The 18,011-nt window shown below is 40.3% G+C and overlaps 1 protein-coding gene across 1 annotated transcript in view; it reads right to left on the bottom strand.

The window, feature by feature from the left end:
• Positions 1-18,011, bottom strand: part of UBE3D (ubiquitin protein ligase E3D) — an 83,849-nt gene that overhangs the window by 24,397 nt on the left and 41,441 nt on the right. The window contains exon 9 of the mRNA XM_075707647.1: positions 10,902-11,040. Within this exon, the coding sequence (XP_075563762.1) occupies positions 10,902-11,040 (139 nt within the window). The remainder of the gene's footprint in view (positions 1-10,901; positions 11,041-18,011) is intronic.

Raw genomic sequence — 18,011 nt, 5'->3', positions numbered from 1 at the left:
GGAAAAAAGTAAATTAGTATCTAATAGAAATGAGACAGTAGCATGGAATCTCATCAGTGCAGAAAACCCAAAGTGGTTAACAAAGAGGAAAACAAGGCAGACCTAGAATTGAATTTCTGAAAAGCTGGCAGATGATGAATGGAATAGAGTTTGTATGAAAACATGAAATAAAGAGTAACCAGCAGGCTCTCTGGTGAGTTAAATAAGAAATGTGTTCACTAGTCACCACCCATTACACAATGATAGCCATTTTATTTTGATTCGGTAGGACATCTACGTATGAAAATAGAAAATGTGTCAAAGACTGGAGCACCAACAGCAAGAAGAACTTCTATCTAAAACTGAATTATGCAGGCAAATAGTTATTGATAAGAACCAGAACTAGTTCAGTGGTACTAGTCACAGAAAGTGAGAACATCTGAACAGTACAATGTTCAGTCATTTTCATGATCATATTTAGGAATGCCAGGCATTCTAGAAGAACTTGGAAGTGGACTGAGCAGCCAAAGTAGTAAGATTAAAATAACATCTTCACTTGTACAAGTTTGCAGGCAAGATCCTTTTTCATGTAGCCAAGGTGCTTAATACTGACTTCTATTTTCCTTATAAAATTCAAGCTCACTAAAAGCAACAGAAGGAATATAGCTCCCTGATCTGTTTCATCAATTCACAAAGCCACAGCTCACACAAATAATGAAGACTGGGAACTGGCATTTTAAAATAGTCTTTTTCTCTATAGACTATGCTTTTATAGCTTATGTTAGTGATATGGGAAGAATGTTTTATATTTTTTTCCATAAGGCAGAATCACTTCCTATTTTACTTGTCAAGCTGCCAGGAGACAGATAAAGAAATATTAACCAGACCGCCTGGAGAAAGTCCAAGCAGCAATCACATTCTGCCCACCCAACACTCCCTGTGATCTCACTTGGCTACGGCATCTTCAGATTCCTGCAAGTTTTTCTGCATACTGTTAATGGTTGCCAGGTTTCACCTCAAGGCATAACAGCTTTCTGTTGAAGGCTAAATGGTGTCCATATTTCAGTAGGCTGAGTTAATGCTTACACACCCTTTTGCCCTTCTCTTTCTTCTTCCTGTAGGAGTATTCCAAATCTTATTTTGGGAGCACTATAAAATGCATACACTAAGATACCTCCTCACACACCCATATGTAGAACACCTTCCTTTAATTCAAAAGTAGAGGAGTATAGTACAAATGAATATTCACACAATTGATCTTTTTTACTGGTCAAAGCAGCAAGCAACTTAGAGATGATGGAAATACTCCTGCCCTCTTTGTGGTCTGTCAGAACTGTGCTGGTGTACGTCAATGGGAACAGCACCAGCCTACTGAAAGAGTAGCCAGTCCATCTTATCTCTTACACTTCCCTTCAGGTCTTTCTCTGCCTCTGGACAGACAGTGATCTGACCTGTTTCCCCACATCATGCTTCTGCCCATTCTAGCTTTCCTAAAATCCAACCCTAAAGTTTTCTTCCTTAACAAGCACTACCATTTGTCATCAGCCACCACTCCCAGATCAAAGACTTATGATGTAAGCACAAAGATTCAGAGCACACTGCTCTCTTTACCAACATTGCAACAGAATGATGGACTTCTACTTCTGACGGAAGGCAAACTGTATGTTTCTCACTGGAGGCATTACTGACTTCTTCACCAAAAGATCCATTGCAGACTCATTTTCAACTGGCAATAAAAAAAGGAGAATTTAACAATCCCCTTCCTTTTCATCTACCGTGTACTTTATCATAGTCAACTCATCGATTCAATTATTATGCTCTGGCTTTGCAGACTTCTGTATATTTGTCCATTTCTCTCCTTGAAGACGTCATTACCATTTCCAACTCTTTAACACATAACACTCTTGAACTGCTCTGAGTGCCTTGGCAAGCTGCCCCATCTGCTAATACAATGCTAGAATTCAGTGACATCCTCCTTCAGGATCCCTCAAAATTTTGTAATTTGTGATAACGTCATACCTTTTCCAGCCTACAGCTGCAATCCCATAGGTCAAATCCATCTATTGTTAACGCACCTGTAAAGCTACTAAAGAGCACCCTTATAAATACATCTTTTTTTCTGCAGAGCTTTCTAGACTTTGTAAGTAGCTTCAAAGCTTTCATCCAGACTCTTAACGGAAATGAACAACATCATAGCTTTTCATAACAACACCCATTCACAAAGCACACAGCATAACAACATGAAACTTTAAGGAAAAAAATTCCGTTATAGAATCATTGCTATGCAATGACTCAGTATTATTTTCAAAGCAACAGCTGGCTATCTAGCTCTATGCAGCTGATAACCAGATTTCTGTACCTTGTTGGCTAGGAGGTTGAAACTTACTCCTCACATAAGTCAATCTATTGATCATGGACCTGGATAGAGCTAAGACTAGCTTAGAGAAACGAAGGTTTTGGAGGGAAGCAGCCCTAAAGAGATAAATTACCTACAAACCATGTCGAACATGTACAGCATTATTTGGATTTGCATAGGGCTGAATATTTCTTTGGACCAGAGCCTGTTTCTCAGTCACAAAGGCAACAGCCTCAGTTAATAAACAGAAATGGATGATCTAAAAGTGTATCATGCCTCTCATAAGACTGTTCTTTATGTATATATTCAGGTACATAAAACATGGATATTTGTCTGGTCTCTTTCCATAACACACTCACAGTGTGGTGCCTGTTGATAAAGAACACAAATTCTCAGTTTGTGTTTAATAGCACATTGCGGACACAATTACTGGATAATTAGGACATAACAGCTACACTTTTAGATTTCAAAATGACTTGGGAAAAGCAGAATGTTCACAATAGAAGCAAAGGAAATAAAATTAGTGGTATCAATCAGGCATTTTCATTCCAAATTAGTTCTGTCTCCACCCCTTTCAAGCAGTTGATAACATGGGCTATACCAGACTATCTAAACTGGATTTCTGCAATCAATTGTACATTAATGTCTAAACAGTAAATGACATATTTGAGCATGTTTTCTAAGGAAACTGCCATGAAATGTATTACCAGATGCTGATGTTACAGGTGGCTGTTGCGAGATTCCAGCGTATTGAGTTTGGCTGAGATGGAGTTAATCTTCCCCACAGCAGCCCTCAGAGCGCTGTGCTTCGTATCAGTAACTAGAAAGGTGCTGATAAAACACCAGTGTTTTCGCTACTGCTGAGCAGTGCTGGCACCGCATCAAGGCTGTCTCTCCAACATTTCCCCCCCTCACCAGTAGGCTGGGGGTGGGCAAGATCTTGGGAGGGGACATAGCCAGGACAGCTGACCCAAACTGACTAAAGGGATACTGCATACCATATGTCACCTCAGCAAGAAAAGCTAAGAGAAAGGAGGAGGAAGGGGGCCATTCGTTATTTACGTTTGTCTTCTGGAGCAACCACTACACGTACCAAAGCCCTGCTTCCTGGGAAGTGGCTGGACATCACCTGCTGATGGGAAGTAGAGGATAAAATCTTTGTTTTCCTTTTGCTTCTGTGCATGGCCTTTGCTTTTTGCTTTTTATTAAACTGCCTTTGTCTTGACCCACAAGGTCTTTTTCCATCTCATTTTCTCCCTGCCTGTCCTGCTGAGGAGGGGAGTGATAGAGCGGCTTGGTGGCACCTGGTATCCAGCCAAGGTCAACCCACCACATCTAGGCAGAGGGAATTGCACACAAATGCGTTGATTCCTCCGGCAGTTCTTCCTTCTCAAGCAGCAGGGGACTGTATTTCCAGAGGAAGCACTTGCCTGTGTGCTACCTCTACACTGCTTCTCACTGGGACCTCATGGCGTTTTTGTAATTAAATCTACTTCTGTTTAGGGTATGCCCAGATTCACTCTCTCTGATTTCTTCTCTATTGGAGAACTGTCTTGGAAGAAAAGAAGCATTAAACTCTTCTGAGAAACTGATGACAAATTTTGAATCTCAGTTTAGGACCACTGCTGTCAAGGTCCTGACTCTCCATCCCTGAGCACTGAAGTAATCATAAAATTTTGTGCTTCCGCAAATAAGCTCAGCCTACATTTTTCCCACTTATAGATTCAGTTTAGATTTACATGTGACTGATTTTGTTCTGTTTCAGGCCAATATAAATGGGCAGCTCCTTTCCAGTAGAGGAAATGTAGCCATGCTGCATATTAGATAATTAAGATAATAGCTTCCCATCAGCATCTCCAAAGCAGCACCAGGTATCACAAAACTATAACCTAGAAATGAGAGCCTGTGCTGCAGATATGGATGAGTCACATATGGGACACGTAAAGAGGTACAGGACATTGCTCACTATGCTCCTGCATATGCAGAGCCAAACAGTTCTCAGGTAGGAGACATGATGTTTTAATAAAGTTTATCCAGAATCACTAGTATGAAATATTTTTGGTACAGGTTCAACAAAGACTTCAAAACACTAATTGTAGTTCAAGAAAAAAATTGTTCCATTTCAGCTTGAAGTCCTGAGAGCTAACGTTAAAAGTGAATAGTCTCAGTGTTCAAGAAATACAACCGAACACTCTAGAGATACTTTTAAAAGATAGCTTACAGTGAACACTAAGATAACCTGAGTGGCACAATAAAAATCAACTTAACGAAGGATAATTCTGTAGCAGACAAGAAAAACAAGATAATAACCTCATAATTGAACCTAGAAATCTGTATCATTCTACAAAGTATTCAGATTTGTCTTTGAAGCACTCACTCTCTTAATATCACTTCCTCTTGTCAGCATTTGCTCAATATAATTTTATAACTTCTTTCCTAATTATTCTGCAGTGTTTCAACAGATTTATTATGGCTTTTAGTAAATGGAGACAAACACAAACAAAAACACTAAATATACACACATTATAACTTTTATTTTCACGTTAATGAAATATTTTTATGTACATTTTAAAAAACTACATCTGCTTTCCAAGAACTACATAAGGCTTAGGTACTTATTTGCTATTTAAAATAAATTGTTTAAAATAAAACTTAAAAGTTTCCACATAATCATCACAATAAACCAGAAAATTAATCCATCCTATGTCACCCTGGCAACCTATCCGAATTAGTCAAAACTAGAAAAAGCACATAGCAAGCACTTTTATCCTAACCTGCAAAAATCAAAACACCTTTAGTTTGGGGGAAATAGGAGCAGCCAAAAGAGGTTGACACTAACTGCATGTGGTTTCCTCACTATAGGTCACATTTTGTAAAACTGTTCAGTTAAGGCAAACAAAAATGACTGTACGTCAACAGAGACTGCAATGTTTTTGCAGTGGTTTCTCCATATTACTGTCAATGTTCATTCAGAAGTTTCAGAGACCTAAGCAGTCCATAAGCTTCAGAGAAATATTAAAAAAAACCCTAATTGTCAGTATTTAGGAACTCATCCGTTGTCTGCAAAATATTACAGAATATACATATTCAAATCTATAATTCATTTTGTGGGAGATCCTCAGTAAGCAAGTAATAAGAATTTAAAAAAAAAGTTTAAAAAAATAATAAGCTATTTTACTGCATAAATGGACTTATTTATTTTTCCCTTCTGGGACAGTTTAATAAAAGACACAATATTTTGAAAGCCATTCCTTCTCTCTTGGTATTTTCATTTCTTATATCAATATTTCCCAAATCATTTTGAACCAGAGTAGCTCCTTGTCCTGTCTTTGCTGCTGTTTGACAGTGCTCCAAAGGAGTAGAGTCCAACTTAAAAGAACCTGTGCAACTTCTCCAGCTCCAAATGCCCAGAAGGAAACAAAAGGAGAAGCTGAGCTGAGCAGATTTTTCTAAATTTTACTCAACTGTTGCTTCAAAGAGGATTGTCAGAAAACACAGGTGCATCTCCAAGTGTCTTCTATCTTCAGCTAACTTCTTTTTGAGGTAAACAAGTTTTAAAGTGCTTTATATACATATACACACACACACACACACAAAAGGTATCAATATTAAAAAACACTGAATATCAAGGCACACTTTAGTTCAGACCATGTGTAGACCTGAGAGACAGCAGTAATTTTGTATTTTGCCTTCTATGAATCTTTTGAGTACTTTTGATACTCATATACTAGAGCCATTAAACTATAATGAATACTGTATTTATTCCTTCTTATGTTTTCTGAGCAACTTGCTACTTTACATCTCTAAACCTGTCACTTTTAGGAAGTTTTCTGCACTTCATTAAAAGCTTTTAAATGACAGAGAACTTAGGCTGCTCTATGAGAAACTTTTTTTTCCCTCCTTTTTTTTTGGAAGCAAAGTAACTGCAAATGAGTTTTTCCTTCAGAGACACCTCTAGGAATGCTTATTGCAACAACAGAATGAACACTTTGGTTTTTCTTAAACACTGGCTGTACTTCTCTTAACCAAAGCGGACAGTGTGCTGATAAGCTACCAGTGGCATTGGGTGCAGCACCAAAGAATAGCAAGGGCTATTTCAAACAAAATTTTGAAACTGCTCAGCAGTTCTTAATCACAATCTTCTTACAATTTCATGCAACTGTAAAAGTTAAAATAAAACCGTGACCTATTTAACTCTGAGAACTCTTGTTACAGTCTGTGGCCTTGTGAATAGTGCCTTGATATGGGAAGTAAAATGCCTGGTTTCCCACAATAACAGCAGTGAGAGAGAATGTGCTGAACAGCCCCATATATTGTCATAAGAATTCAATATCCAGCACATTTTCTGTTCACTGTGCTTGAACTCAGAGAAAGATGAGATAAGGTTAGCAAAACACAGCAGAGATTACTTGTCACTTTAAAGCATCTCCCCATGTTAACTGTTCTGTGTTGTAGGCCCTAAAGTACCAACACATCCTCCCAGACCGCGCTGAGAGGCAGCCGCTGAACAGTTCCATGATAAAGTACACGATAACTCAGCCGAGTGCTAGCTACAAGTGCTTGCAGGTATTAAGAATAATACACAAAGTCAAGCCCAACTGTTCCCAAAGCAAAGGGCTGACAGCTCAGGTGGGTGGAGAGACAGATCAAGAGTGTAATAAGGTAACAGCTTTCTGTACAGTGTAACGGAGCTGAACACAGCTCAGAGCAAAAGCAAGCTAAGAAATTTTTTAATCTTTCCTAGTAGCCAACTCCTCTCTCCCTTCTTACTACTTTCTGCGTTGTTCCAGGATAAGTATCAAGTGCCTCAGTCAATCCCATTCCCTTGATCCAAGACATCCTTAGTATGGGAGAGGGGTTACAAGCCTGGGAAGGTGCATGTCAGGGCTGCAAATCCACGGTCTCCAGTAAACCTGGAGGCAGACATCAACCAGCAAGAATTTGTCTACCCACTTTGGTCCCTCAAGAGCTTCCAGGCTCAGGCTTGCTAAGATTTAACTCTCTACAGTCCACCAGAACAATGTTAGTGTAACTGCACAGGTAAAATGAGAGACGAGCCAAGGACAATCTAGCACCTAGGATCAACAGCCTGGGAAGCTTAAAAGCTGGCTGCAGTAAGCACCGACCCCCTTAAACTCAGCAGACGGCTACGTAACATAGTCTGCTGCTGCTCCTCTCCTTCAGGCTGCTCCAGCGATGTAAATCACGCTGAAAAATCTTCACAGGGTCAAAACGGAATTGAAAAGTGATTTCAAATATTATGTTACCAAGCAGTAGCACACCGTTGGAAAATAAAATGTAATTTATGTCTCAGCACAGATACGGAGTCTGCTAAGCTAGTCCCAGGGAACACTTCTAGAGCACAAAGCAGAACAGAGTTTATTACAGAGATGATTAGCAACTAAGCATATTTCCTTCGTGTGCTTTTTACAACCTAAACATCATCCAATGCATATGTATACCAACTAAAATTTTGGCTTGTCAACATTGCAATGTTGTAATATAATAGAGAGAGAGCGCAAATACAGTCTCAAACAACACAGAGCTATGGCTGAGATCATTTTTGTCTACCTAACTACAAACAATTCAATGTTTTAAAGCTATACTGATATGATCTCAGAAGTTAAACTGTAACTTTTAGATCACTACATATACAGCTGCCTGTTAGATGCATTTTAAAATACTGTATCAGAACATAAAAAATGCGCCAGTGGAAACTAGTGGTCCATTCATCTCCACACCATGTGTCCAACGGTGGGATCACTTACTCTGGCACTTTCTGGGGTTGTTTCCCCTTCTAACTTCCCCAGCATTCAGATGACAGTGTTCAGCTGCAAGACCCTGGCCTCCTATAGAACAAGACTGCCTCATGTGGATAACAGGAAACTCTATGATTGTTTTCAGTTCAAATACAAGGATTATTGTAATATAGAGTTCATTTTATTTTTTTCTAGACCACTGCAGGTCTACCACAAAAGAAAACAAAACTAGTTTTTGTCATTTTGCCATTGGTCCATCCGGAGACATGAAATACCAGTTTTTGATTAGTGTCCTTTTATTATTCCCTGTTTGACTCACAATCCTCAGTATTTTGGATGCAGAGGCATCTTATGCTCAGGCAATAGCACAATTTAATATCATTATTCCAGCTCTCTGCAGATCTTGCCATTTTTTTCCAAGAAAAATACAGAAAAACTAGGACACATAATTCTAGTATTTGTTGTAGAGAAAGTGAACATGAGTACAAAGAAGCAAGCCAGAAAAAAACCTGATGAGGCTGACAGCCCATTGTAAAGTATCAGTGAAAAGCTTGGGCAAGCTTTGTTTCTGCTTCATGGATTCCCAAACTGAGATCCAAACAAGATTTGCAAGGATAAAAATAAAGAAAACAATATTTTCATGGACAGTTTGCCCTCCAGGACAAACACTTGGTGATATTGACTGTTTAGCAAGGAGAGTGAAATTTGGAGCCAGAAGTTTATCAAAACAGCCATTTTCCTTTCCTCCCACTTGGCAAAATATAACATTATCTTATCAGAGTGGGTTTCAGAACTTGGGCTTTTTGAAAACTATGAATTTTTGCCTTTCTTTTTGCTGTGAGAGCAGAGACACCGGGAATCAGCTCAAAATCTAGTATCTTCAGACTGAAATCATGTTTGTATCCAAGAACAGACATTGTCACATCACCTATGTTGGCACACAGTTGGGCAAACCGAGATCTGTGCAGACCAGTGCCGCAAGATGCTGTCCCCCACAGTACTTCAGTTCAGCAAAGCACGGTGACGTTTGCTTTCAGCGGTTCCACTGAACTTTGAGTTTGAAAGGCCGCCGTGAGAGGGTCTCCAGGGGATGCACGGGGCCTTCCTGCCCCATGGCTGACATAACCCTACCCCGACTCGCTTCCAGGCCACGCGTGGCAGGCCTCTAGGGCGACAGTTCATTTCCAGAGAAAGCGTCACGAAGCTAAAATGACCCAGGAGTAATCAAGCACAATCACGGAGAGTCTGACAAGGAAAAAGAAAAGTCTGGTGTTTTGTGTACTCTGAGGTAAAAACCCTTCCTGAGGTTACCGATTCATATCTGCACCAGTTGACAATCCCTTACCACTTCCCACCTCTACTCAGGTATACAAATCAAAGAAAATCCTAAGTGCGCAACCTGGGACTGAGTACACACAGAAACAAGATAGGACATACAGCTTCAGCATACAAGAAGAGACTCCTATTTAAGCCATCATGGGTAAAGCAGAGAAGACTTTGCCACAGATTACTGGCAGTGTAATAGACAAGGAATACATCGTCCTGGATTAGACAACCAAAATGTTCACTTCTTAATAGGAAACATGGACTATTCAACTGCAAGGATAACTGGTACTGGCCAGTCCTTGAAACTTGTAATTTTTACGATCTCACTCTGCCGGCATCCAGGAGATTCTTCAATTTTATGGCCTCCAAATGTACAACCCAATAACAAATCTGACCTTGGGTATTAAAATATCATGTTGAAACAATCAATGGCTGCTGTCATACCCGAGAGTTCACTGTACACAGACTTCCTGTTTCCAAGCTCACAAGATGCAAAAGGAGCAGACAATGCAGGTGCATACTTATTTCCTAACATCTAGACATGTTTTCAGCAGTTGTACATCAGTGTAACTCTATTAAAAACAATTACTTGATTTTGGCTAATGACCATATTCTTTCTGGCTCCAAAATTCTACAATAAGATTATTTTTCAGTAAACATAACTCAGGAATGCTAATTAAATGTGCCTTAACTACAGACTGGGAGTATGGACAAATAGAAGCTACCAGATTTCATGTTATGAACTGTTTAGGACACTCAGTCCCACTAAGACGATGATTCTTCTATAGCTGTCAAAACAAACACAGATTCAGGTATGCTTACTGCTCAACAGCTTCTTACTTTAGATTTGCATCAATACACAACTGATGGACTACGTAACTACAGGGGAAGACAGAAGCATCATAAAAAGGATGAGTTGATATCTCGTATCATCATGAATTGAGATGTCTCTGTATTTCACTTGTAACAATTGTACATCTGCAGACACATGATAAATACAAATCACAATTTAACATGCCTGCAACAATGTTTTCTTAGGAAGATTTCTGTGACTGCTGAGAACATTAGAACATACAGAACAACACTGGACAAAACTGTGAATGCTCCACTCCTAATTTTACAGGTTTTCACCACTGGAAATCTTTATTTTTATCTGAGGATTTTTTTTTTTAAGCCAAGAAGATTTTGTATAATGATTCTAGCTACTCCAGTGTTTGACAGAATTTCTTTAAACACCTAATTTAATTTAAACAGTGATTCACTGTTTAAAAATCCAATGAAATTTACTGCCTTGGTCTACCTTTAATACGACTGAAAGAAACTGAGCACTACCAGAAGTTCTTCGTTGCTATATTTAATATAATGGAGAGTCATGCAACCACAGAAGATAAACCTTTACTCTGAAAGGGTTTATGGGCCCCAGGGATCTCTCTTTTTCCTAGAAATAACACCTTTATACTGAAATAGCAGCTGTTCCTTACCCGAAAAGAGTTCATGCATCGAAGTGAAGGTGGCAGAGAGGTGGTACTCAAACCCAGTATCAGCAGTAATTCCAGACAAGTTTCTGATGGAAACTTTATAGGATGAACTCCAATATCATTTTCCCATGCATCAGCAAGGCTATAAAGTTAAAAAAAACCTTTTTAATTCTTTTAAAATATATCTAAAACCCAAGTTTCAAATAAATATTAGAATGTGTCATAGTATTGCGATAAAAGATTCTCTTCACATTTTCCCTGGAAAAGTCACAGATAAAAAAGTCACAGTTTTACCAGAAATACAAAGTGTATTTAGAGTACCTTATCCGTACCACCAATCTTACAAAAAGATACATAATGTGAAAGGAAAACCTAGCATACATTAGAGCAATCCACTCATGTTTCTAATTCAAAGTTTGAATATTTCTGAACCAAATCTCATCTGCCACTGGCAATTTCCCATCATATAGTGTTTTTACATATACAGTAAATGTAATGTTTTTACATTTACAGTATTCTATATAGAACATAATGCCTCCACTTTTTATTTTGTTTCTAGTAAGGAAAATGTCCTTTCACTTCTGAAAAGACAGGAGGTCAGGCGCGATTTTCAAAATTGATGTTTATGAGGCTCTCACTGAAACCTTACTAACAGTCTATATCAAGCAAAAACTCAATCCCATTTCATTTTATACAGCTTTCTGCTTTAGATGTATTAAAATAATTAATATTTCTGAGCTAGTCATAAAAACAACATTCTGAAAGCACATTTCTATAAACTGTTCCTGATACCACATGCTGAAGAACAAGATTAGTTCAACAAGATTAACTCAAAACACAAGAATGTTCCACTTCCTATTGTTCAGGGTTGTTTCTTCCTTAATGCACAAATTGTCACACTGATCAGTGATCCAGTTATTTTAATAATTTTATCTGAGCTGCTAGTATCAGATATTCCAGAGCAAGACAAATGCCAATTCTGCTCAGCAGATCTGAGAGGATCACTTTGGAAGACAATACTTGCTTCACTTCCAGGTCCAAGACTTCACAATTTCAATAACTATTTTTAGCATCAGCTTTCACTTTTAAATTCCTCCAGCTTTTCTGGAAATTTCTTATTCTGACTGAACCACTGCTCATGAACATATCAGCTTGTTTTAATGTCCTATCTAGAAACAGCTGCATTTTTTAAGCACCTAAAAGAGCAGGCATCACCCCAACATTCGCCATGGTAAAAACCGAGCAAATACTCTCTTCACAATATCTGTGCCCTTCTGGATGATTCTCATTCCCTCAAGTCTCCCAAACCCACCGATTCTCTGTAAAGTCCTGCTTCTTATTAGGTATAAGCTTGCATATGAACTTTTTCTACATAAGTTTTCATTATTAACTCTACCTATCACCCTCTTAGCTCTTCTAGATGTTCTACTTAGCATAATTTACACATCTTTCTTCAAAGAGTGAGTGTATCTTCACTTTCTTACATCCAATTGTCTTAAATTAGCCTCTTCAATTTTAACTGTTTTTTTTTCTTTCCTAACCTTTATATTTTCTGCTCTCTCCTTGTTTATCTATGAGTATGTAAGAACTTCCACATGCAGAAGCAAGACCCATAATGCACACAAGGTGAGAGGCTTCCATCTCCTTAAAAAAGACAGGAGTGCTTTCTCTCACTTTTTTTTTAAATCCAAAATAAAAGACACAGAGAATTATATCACTTCTAAATCACTAAATGTACCATGTTGTTTCTCACCCCTCACCACAGTGAGCGGGTCACTTTGACATAAAGAGCTCTATACCATACACAGTAAGGAGAAGGAGGTGCTGGACTAGGCACCCTCTGGCACTCCTAATGGCAGTGCATCACTTAACTGAGACATCACTCATGTGGCTGAGACCATACCAAAGAACAGAGGCCAAAACCTGCTGCATGTTAACAGCCTTCATTACAGGCAGTATGTCATTGGAAACTTATACTGCACCAGACGGATCTGGCAAAGCTGTTTAAAGCTACCACAAAAAAAAGCCTGTCTGCTTGGACAGGAAGGTGAGCAGTTCAGAAGACACCCTGGAGTATTTTCTCTCTTGAAAGGTACAAGCCTCCAGATAAGCCCCAAATACTTTGTCTATATTGAAAGGAAGCAGGATTCTTTTAAAAGACTACGGAGTGGCCAAGCCCAGGAGAGGCAGCCCTGACTGGTCCAGACTCTGTAAATGCTCCAGGAGGAACATCTAGCTGTGCTGGTTTTGACTGGGACAGGGTTAATTTTCCTCATAGTAACTAGTATGGAGCTATGTTTTGGACTTGTGCTGGAAACAGTGTTCATAATACAGAGATGTTTTCATGATTGCTGAGCAGGCTTACACAGAGTCAAGCCCTTTTCTGCTTCTCACGCCACCCCACCAGGGACAGTCTTTTTTGGCATCCAACATGGGGCTTGAAGGCTTTGAGATAATGACAGATTTGATTGGAATGTGCTGGATTGAATTTATAGCTGTTATTGCTGTTTAGCTATTGATTGGCAGGCTCCTGTGCTTGCCATGGGGCTTGCTTGCCTTACTGTACGTTAGAGTCTAGTGCTTGTTAGTGGCTGTTTTTTGCTTTCGCTGCTTGCTGTACTGCTGTGCTGCTTATCATCTTACTCTGCTGTGCCTGTGAACATTTTGGTAACAGCAATGGTGATGCGCCTGGGCTGGCAGATGGCCAGGGCATCGCTGCTGTTTCTGCGCTGCTGTACTGGACAGGCTGGAACTCCAGCGTGAACTTGAGTCAACGGGACTGTGACCTGTGGATGAGTCCACACAGGGGCAGGACACCCCAAAGTGTCTGTGGCCGTGAATAAGTCCACGCCAAAGCAGGTACATCTCAAAGTGGCTGTGGCTGCGGTTATGTCTGTGTGGCAGCAGGTACACCTCTGTACACTAGCCCTAGATGATGAGCACTGAGCAGCCACCAAACAAGGAGTCTTCTTAATTGTAATCCAGAATTGAGTTTTATATTTCATTGGTAACTTCATTTCCAAACATACTTAGAAACTTACCTTTATATGTTCTTTACTAGGTCTTTGGTTTGATATTTTTTACAATCTTGTCTGGTGATACAGGCAAATTTAGGTGAAGCTAGCAAAACTGGGGCTTTCAGTTTTTCAGAAATCAGCAAGTCTAAACAAAGCACTGTGCAGGCACCTTCAAACACAGCTAGAGAGTTTGGAGACTGGAGGTGATATGCCAAGGTTCTAGGTCTTGGGGAGGTGTTTCCACAGATCAACACCCTCTCTGCAAAGGAATTCTTCAGAACTCCAAGCAATATTCACAACTTACTTCAGTACCAATTTAATTCTTGTGTTTTGACTTGCGGATTTTTTGGAGCTGCCTCCTCATTTTAAAGACCAACTCTTACAGCCCTGACACTGCACTAGGGCTGTTTTTTTGTGGTTATTGGTTTATTTGGGGGAAAGACTGTTTGCATAAAGACATCTAGCCTAATTATATTGCAATTTTTGTTTATTGAAGCTCAGTTGTTAGTATTTCCTGAAACAATTCCAGTGTTTTCCCTCATTAAAAAAAAATCATGCGTGTCCTAGCATTTACTGCTCCAGGAACACTGATGTTAGGAATTAGTCTTTATGACTTCTTTCACAGCATTTAACACCAGTGGTTGTGGGAAGTCACTGCTTTATTACATCATGTCTCTTTGTTCCGCTTTATCCATATTACTCTTGGGAGTATTTTTCCATAATCTTCATTGTAGAGGAAGGAGGAAAACATCTATGCTTAAAACAAAAGCAAAACAAACCCCCTTTCCCCCCGTTTTTTCACATTAGTTTCACAGAATCTTTCTGTGTAAGGAGAGTTGTCTTACTTCCATTACAGGAGAGGAGACTGTTTGCTTTCTGTTTACTGAAAGAGGCAGATTGGCTGACAGTGCTCCTCAGCAGAATGAGCACCCATGGAGGACAACTCAGCCCATCAGCTCAGTGCTTCCTCCCAGACCAATCCCAAATGCCAACAGTCTGTGCCGGCTGAGAGTTCCTCAGCCATGTAAACAAAACTATGTTTTGCTCTCCTGATCTTAAAAAAAAAAAGAGTAATTCAGTTTGACATTAAGATAGGGCAAATTGTCAGAAGGAGTTTTTGGGAGGGCTGAGGAAGAAGATGGGAAAGAAAGCAGTAGGACTCATGTGCGCACGGTAACTTCGGATGTAGACAGGACTTTGAATGCATGTGCTCTCTTCCCCTGCTCCCTAGTACCTTTACTCAGCAATGAATCCTTGCTTCTATGCTTCCCTTGACAGAAAGCCGGCTGGGGCAAGCCTGCTCCTTTTATGAGTAAAGGCAAGAGCCAGCATAATTCCCAGAGAGCACTGCACAGTTTGCTATGCTGGCTGAAAGGAATAAGGGGGAGGTAAAACAGATTAGCTGGAGGAAGGTGAGGTTAAGAAGAGAAATAATGCTATTTTATGTTCTTCCTTCTGCAAACATTCAACTTTTCTACATTGCAAAGAAGGCTTGAGATTCTGGACTTCTCAGTCTGACAAAAAAAAATTATGACCCTCAGTATGAAATGAAATTCATAAATTCTACACAGATTCCCTAAGTCATTGCAGGGCGCAAGACTGCACCTACTTCGGACTGACTTTACGACAGGTAAAATCTCACCACTACCTATTGACCCTGACAGTGCTTGAAGGAGATGTGAGTCAGCTTTGGAAACCAGGCTTTAAAACAGTAAGATGTAGTAAGACATACTCAGTAAAATTGTCCAAACTAGGAACATGCTCTCAGTTAAGAAAAGGACATGTCAGAGTGAATTTTTTCACAGGACATTAAATCCACCTCTGTAAATCATCATCATCCACTTTTACCTACCAGTGATCTCACCAACAGGAAAACCTAAATCATTCTAAGCATCCTGTCTGTCACACCATCCTTCCCATTTTCTCCATCTCCTATTTTCTTCATCCCACCCTTCCCCAGAACTTTTAAACCTCTTAGCCTACTTCAACCAAATTTTCTTAAGAAAGATCTCAAATATATTAGGCTCCCACAGCATTCTCCTAAGGAAGCTGGTGACTCAGGGCTTGGACGGGCGTAGTCTTCGCTGGGTAAAAAACTGGCTGGGTAGCCGAGCCCAGAGAGTAGTGGTGAATGGAGTTAAGTCCAGTTGGCGGCCGGTCACGAGCGGTATTCCCCAGGGCTCTGTTTTGGGGCCAGCCTTGTTTAATATCTTTATCGATGATCTGGATGAGGGGATTGAGTGCGCCCTCAGTAAGTTTGCAGATGACACCAAACTGGGTGGGAATGTCAATCTCTCGAGGATAGGATGGCCCTGCAGAGGGACCTGGACAGGCTGGACCGATGGGCCGTGGCCAACTGTATGAGGTTTAACAAGGCCAAGTGCCGGGTCCTGCACTTGGGTCACAACAACCCCATGCAACGCTACAGGCTTGGGGAAGAGTGGCTGGAAAGCTGCCTGGCCAAAAAGGACCTGGGGGTGTTGGTTGACACCCAGCTGAACATGAGCCAGCAGTGTGCCCAAGTGGCCAAGAAGGCCAACAGCATCCTGGCTTGTATCAGGAATAGTGTGGCCAGCAGGACTAGGGAAGTGATTGTCCCCCTGTACTCGGCGCTGGTGAGGCTGCACCTGGAATACTGTGTCCAGTTTTGGGCCCCTCACTACAAGAAAGACATTGAGGTGCTGGAGCGTGTCCAGAGAAGGGCAACGAAGCTGGTGAAGGGTCTGGAGCACAGGCCTTATGAGGAGCGGCTGAGGGAACTGGGGTTGTTTAGCCTGGAGAAGAGGAGGCTGAGGGGAGACCTTATCACTCTCTACAACTACCTGAAAGGAGGTTGTAGTGAGGTGGGTGTTGATCTCTTCTCCCAAGTAGATAGTGATAGGATGAGAGGAAATGGGCTCAAGCTTTGTCAGGGGAGGTTTAGATTGGATATTAGGAAAAATTTCTTCACAGAAGGGGTAGTCAAGCATTGGAACAGGCTGCCCAGAGAGGTGGTGGAGTCCCCATCCCTGGAAGTGTTCAAAAAACAGGTAGACATGGCACTCTGGGACATGGTTTAGTGGACATGGTGGTGTTGGGTTGATGGTTGGACTGCTGATCTTAGAGATCCTTTCCAACCTTAATGATTCCTAGTTTTTACTTTCATCAAATATAATCCAGCCACTAAGCCAGGAAACATGAAATTGCTACTCTCCCCTTAATTGGTTTAGTGGTGGACTTGGTAATGTTAGGATAATGGATGGACTGGATGATCTTAAAGGTCTTTTCCAACCTAAACAATTCTATGATTCTTTGATTCTATGATAAGAGATGAAATGCACCAGAAAATGGTATTTCTCCACTGCTCATTATGGAATTGATCCCAATGAATTGCTAAAATGCCTACATAAGTCAGAGTAACATTGGAAAATTGTGTCCTTAAAAGCAAGGTTTAAGACACCAAAATCATGAAATTTCATAATTCCTTGATATAAGTACTAGCAAACAGGCACACAGTCATCCATCAGGTTGTGGAACTTACCCATAATGTCCTAAGTTTTCACAAAAACCACAATATTCACGGCATGTCAGTGAAGCAAGAGAAATCTTTGTATTTCAAAACCAGGAAAAAATTATAAGGATTCTCACAAGATTTTGAAAATCCAGACCAGATTTCTCACTAGATTGCATTTCTTTCAAAAGAAGCCTCTTCCATCAGTGCCAAGGCCATTTATCAGTAGTAATCACCCTCCATCGTGCATGAGATTCATATCAAAATGCAACCGTTTCAGCAACAGACAAAATAAGTCTGCTGTTGAAGAGGAACAGGTAAGCCCTCTTTTCCTTTCCAGAGCACCCCCATCACCACCTCTGACTTACCAGGCTACTTCTATAAATACATTAACCTAAGGTAGTCTACAGAGATCAAAACTGGAAAATGAAAAAGCTCTTACTCAGAGCACTACTCAGTGTTGCTACCAAGGCACTGGATTAACTTGATTAGTTACAATCTAAGTAAATGCGCTCTGCATTTAGGACTCCAAATGCTGTGAAACCCTTGAAGGAGATTACTGTTAGCTATGGCTTCATTGTTTTGCTGAATCAAGACCGTGCTGAA

Source organism: Pelecanus crispus, chromosome 3 (genome assembly GCF_030463565.1).
Source record: "Pelecanus crispus isolate bPelCri1 chromosome 3, bPelCri1.pri, whole genome shotgun sequence".
Lineage (NCBI taxonomy): Eukaryota > Metazoa > Chordata > Aves > Pelecaniformes > Pelecanidae > Pelecanus > Pelecanus crispus.
The sequence above is the reverse complement of the archived record's forward strand: the minus strand, read 5'-3'. Positions and strand labels throughout refer to the sequence as shown.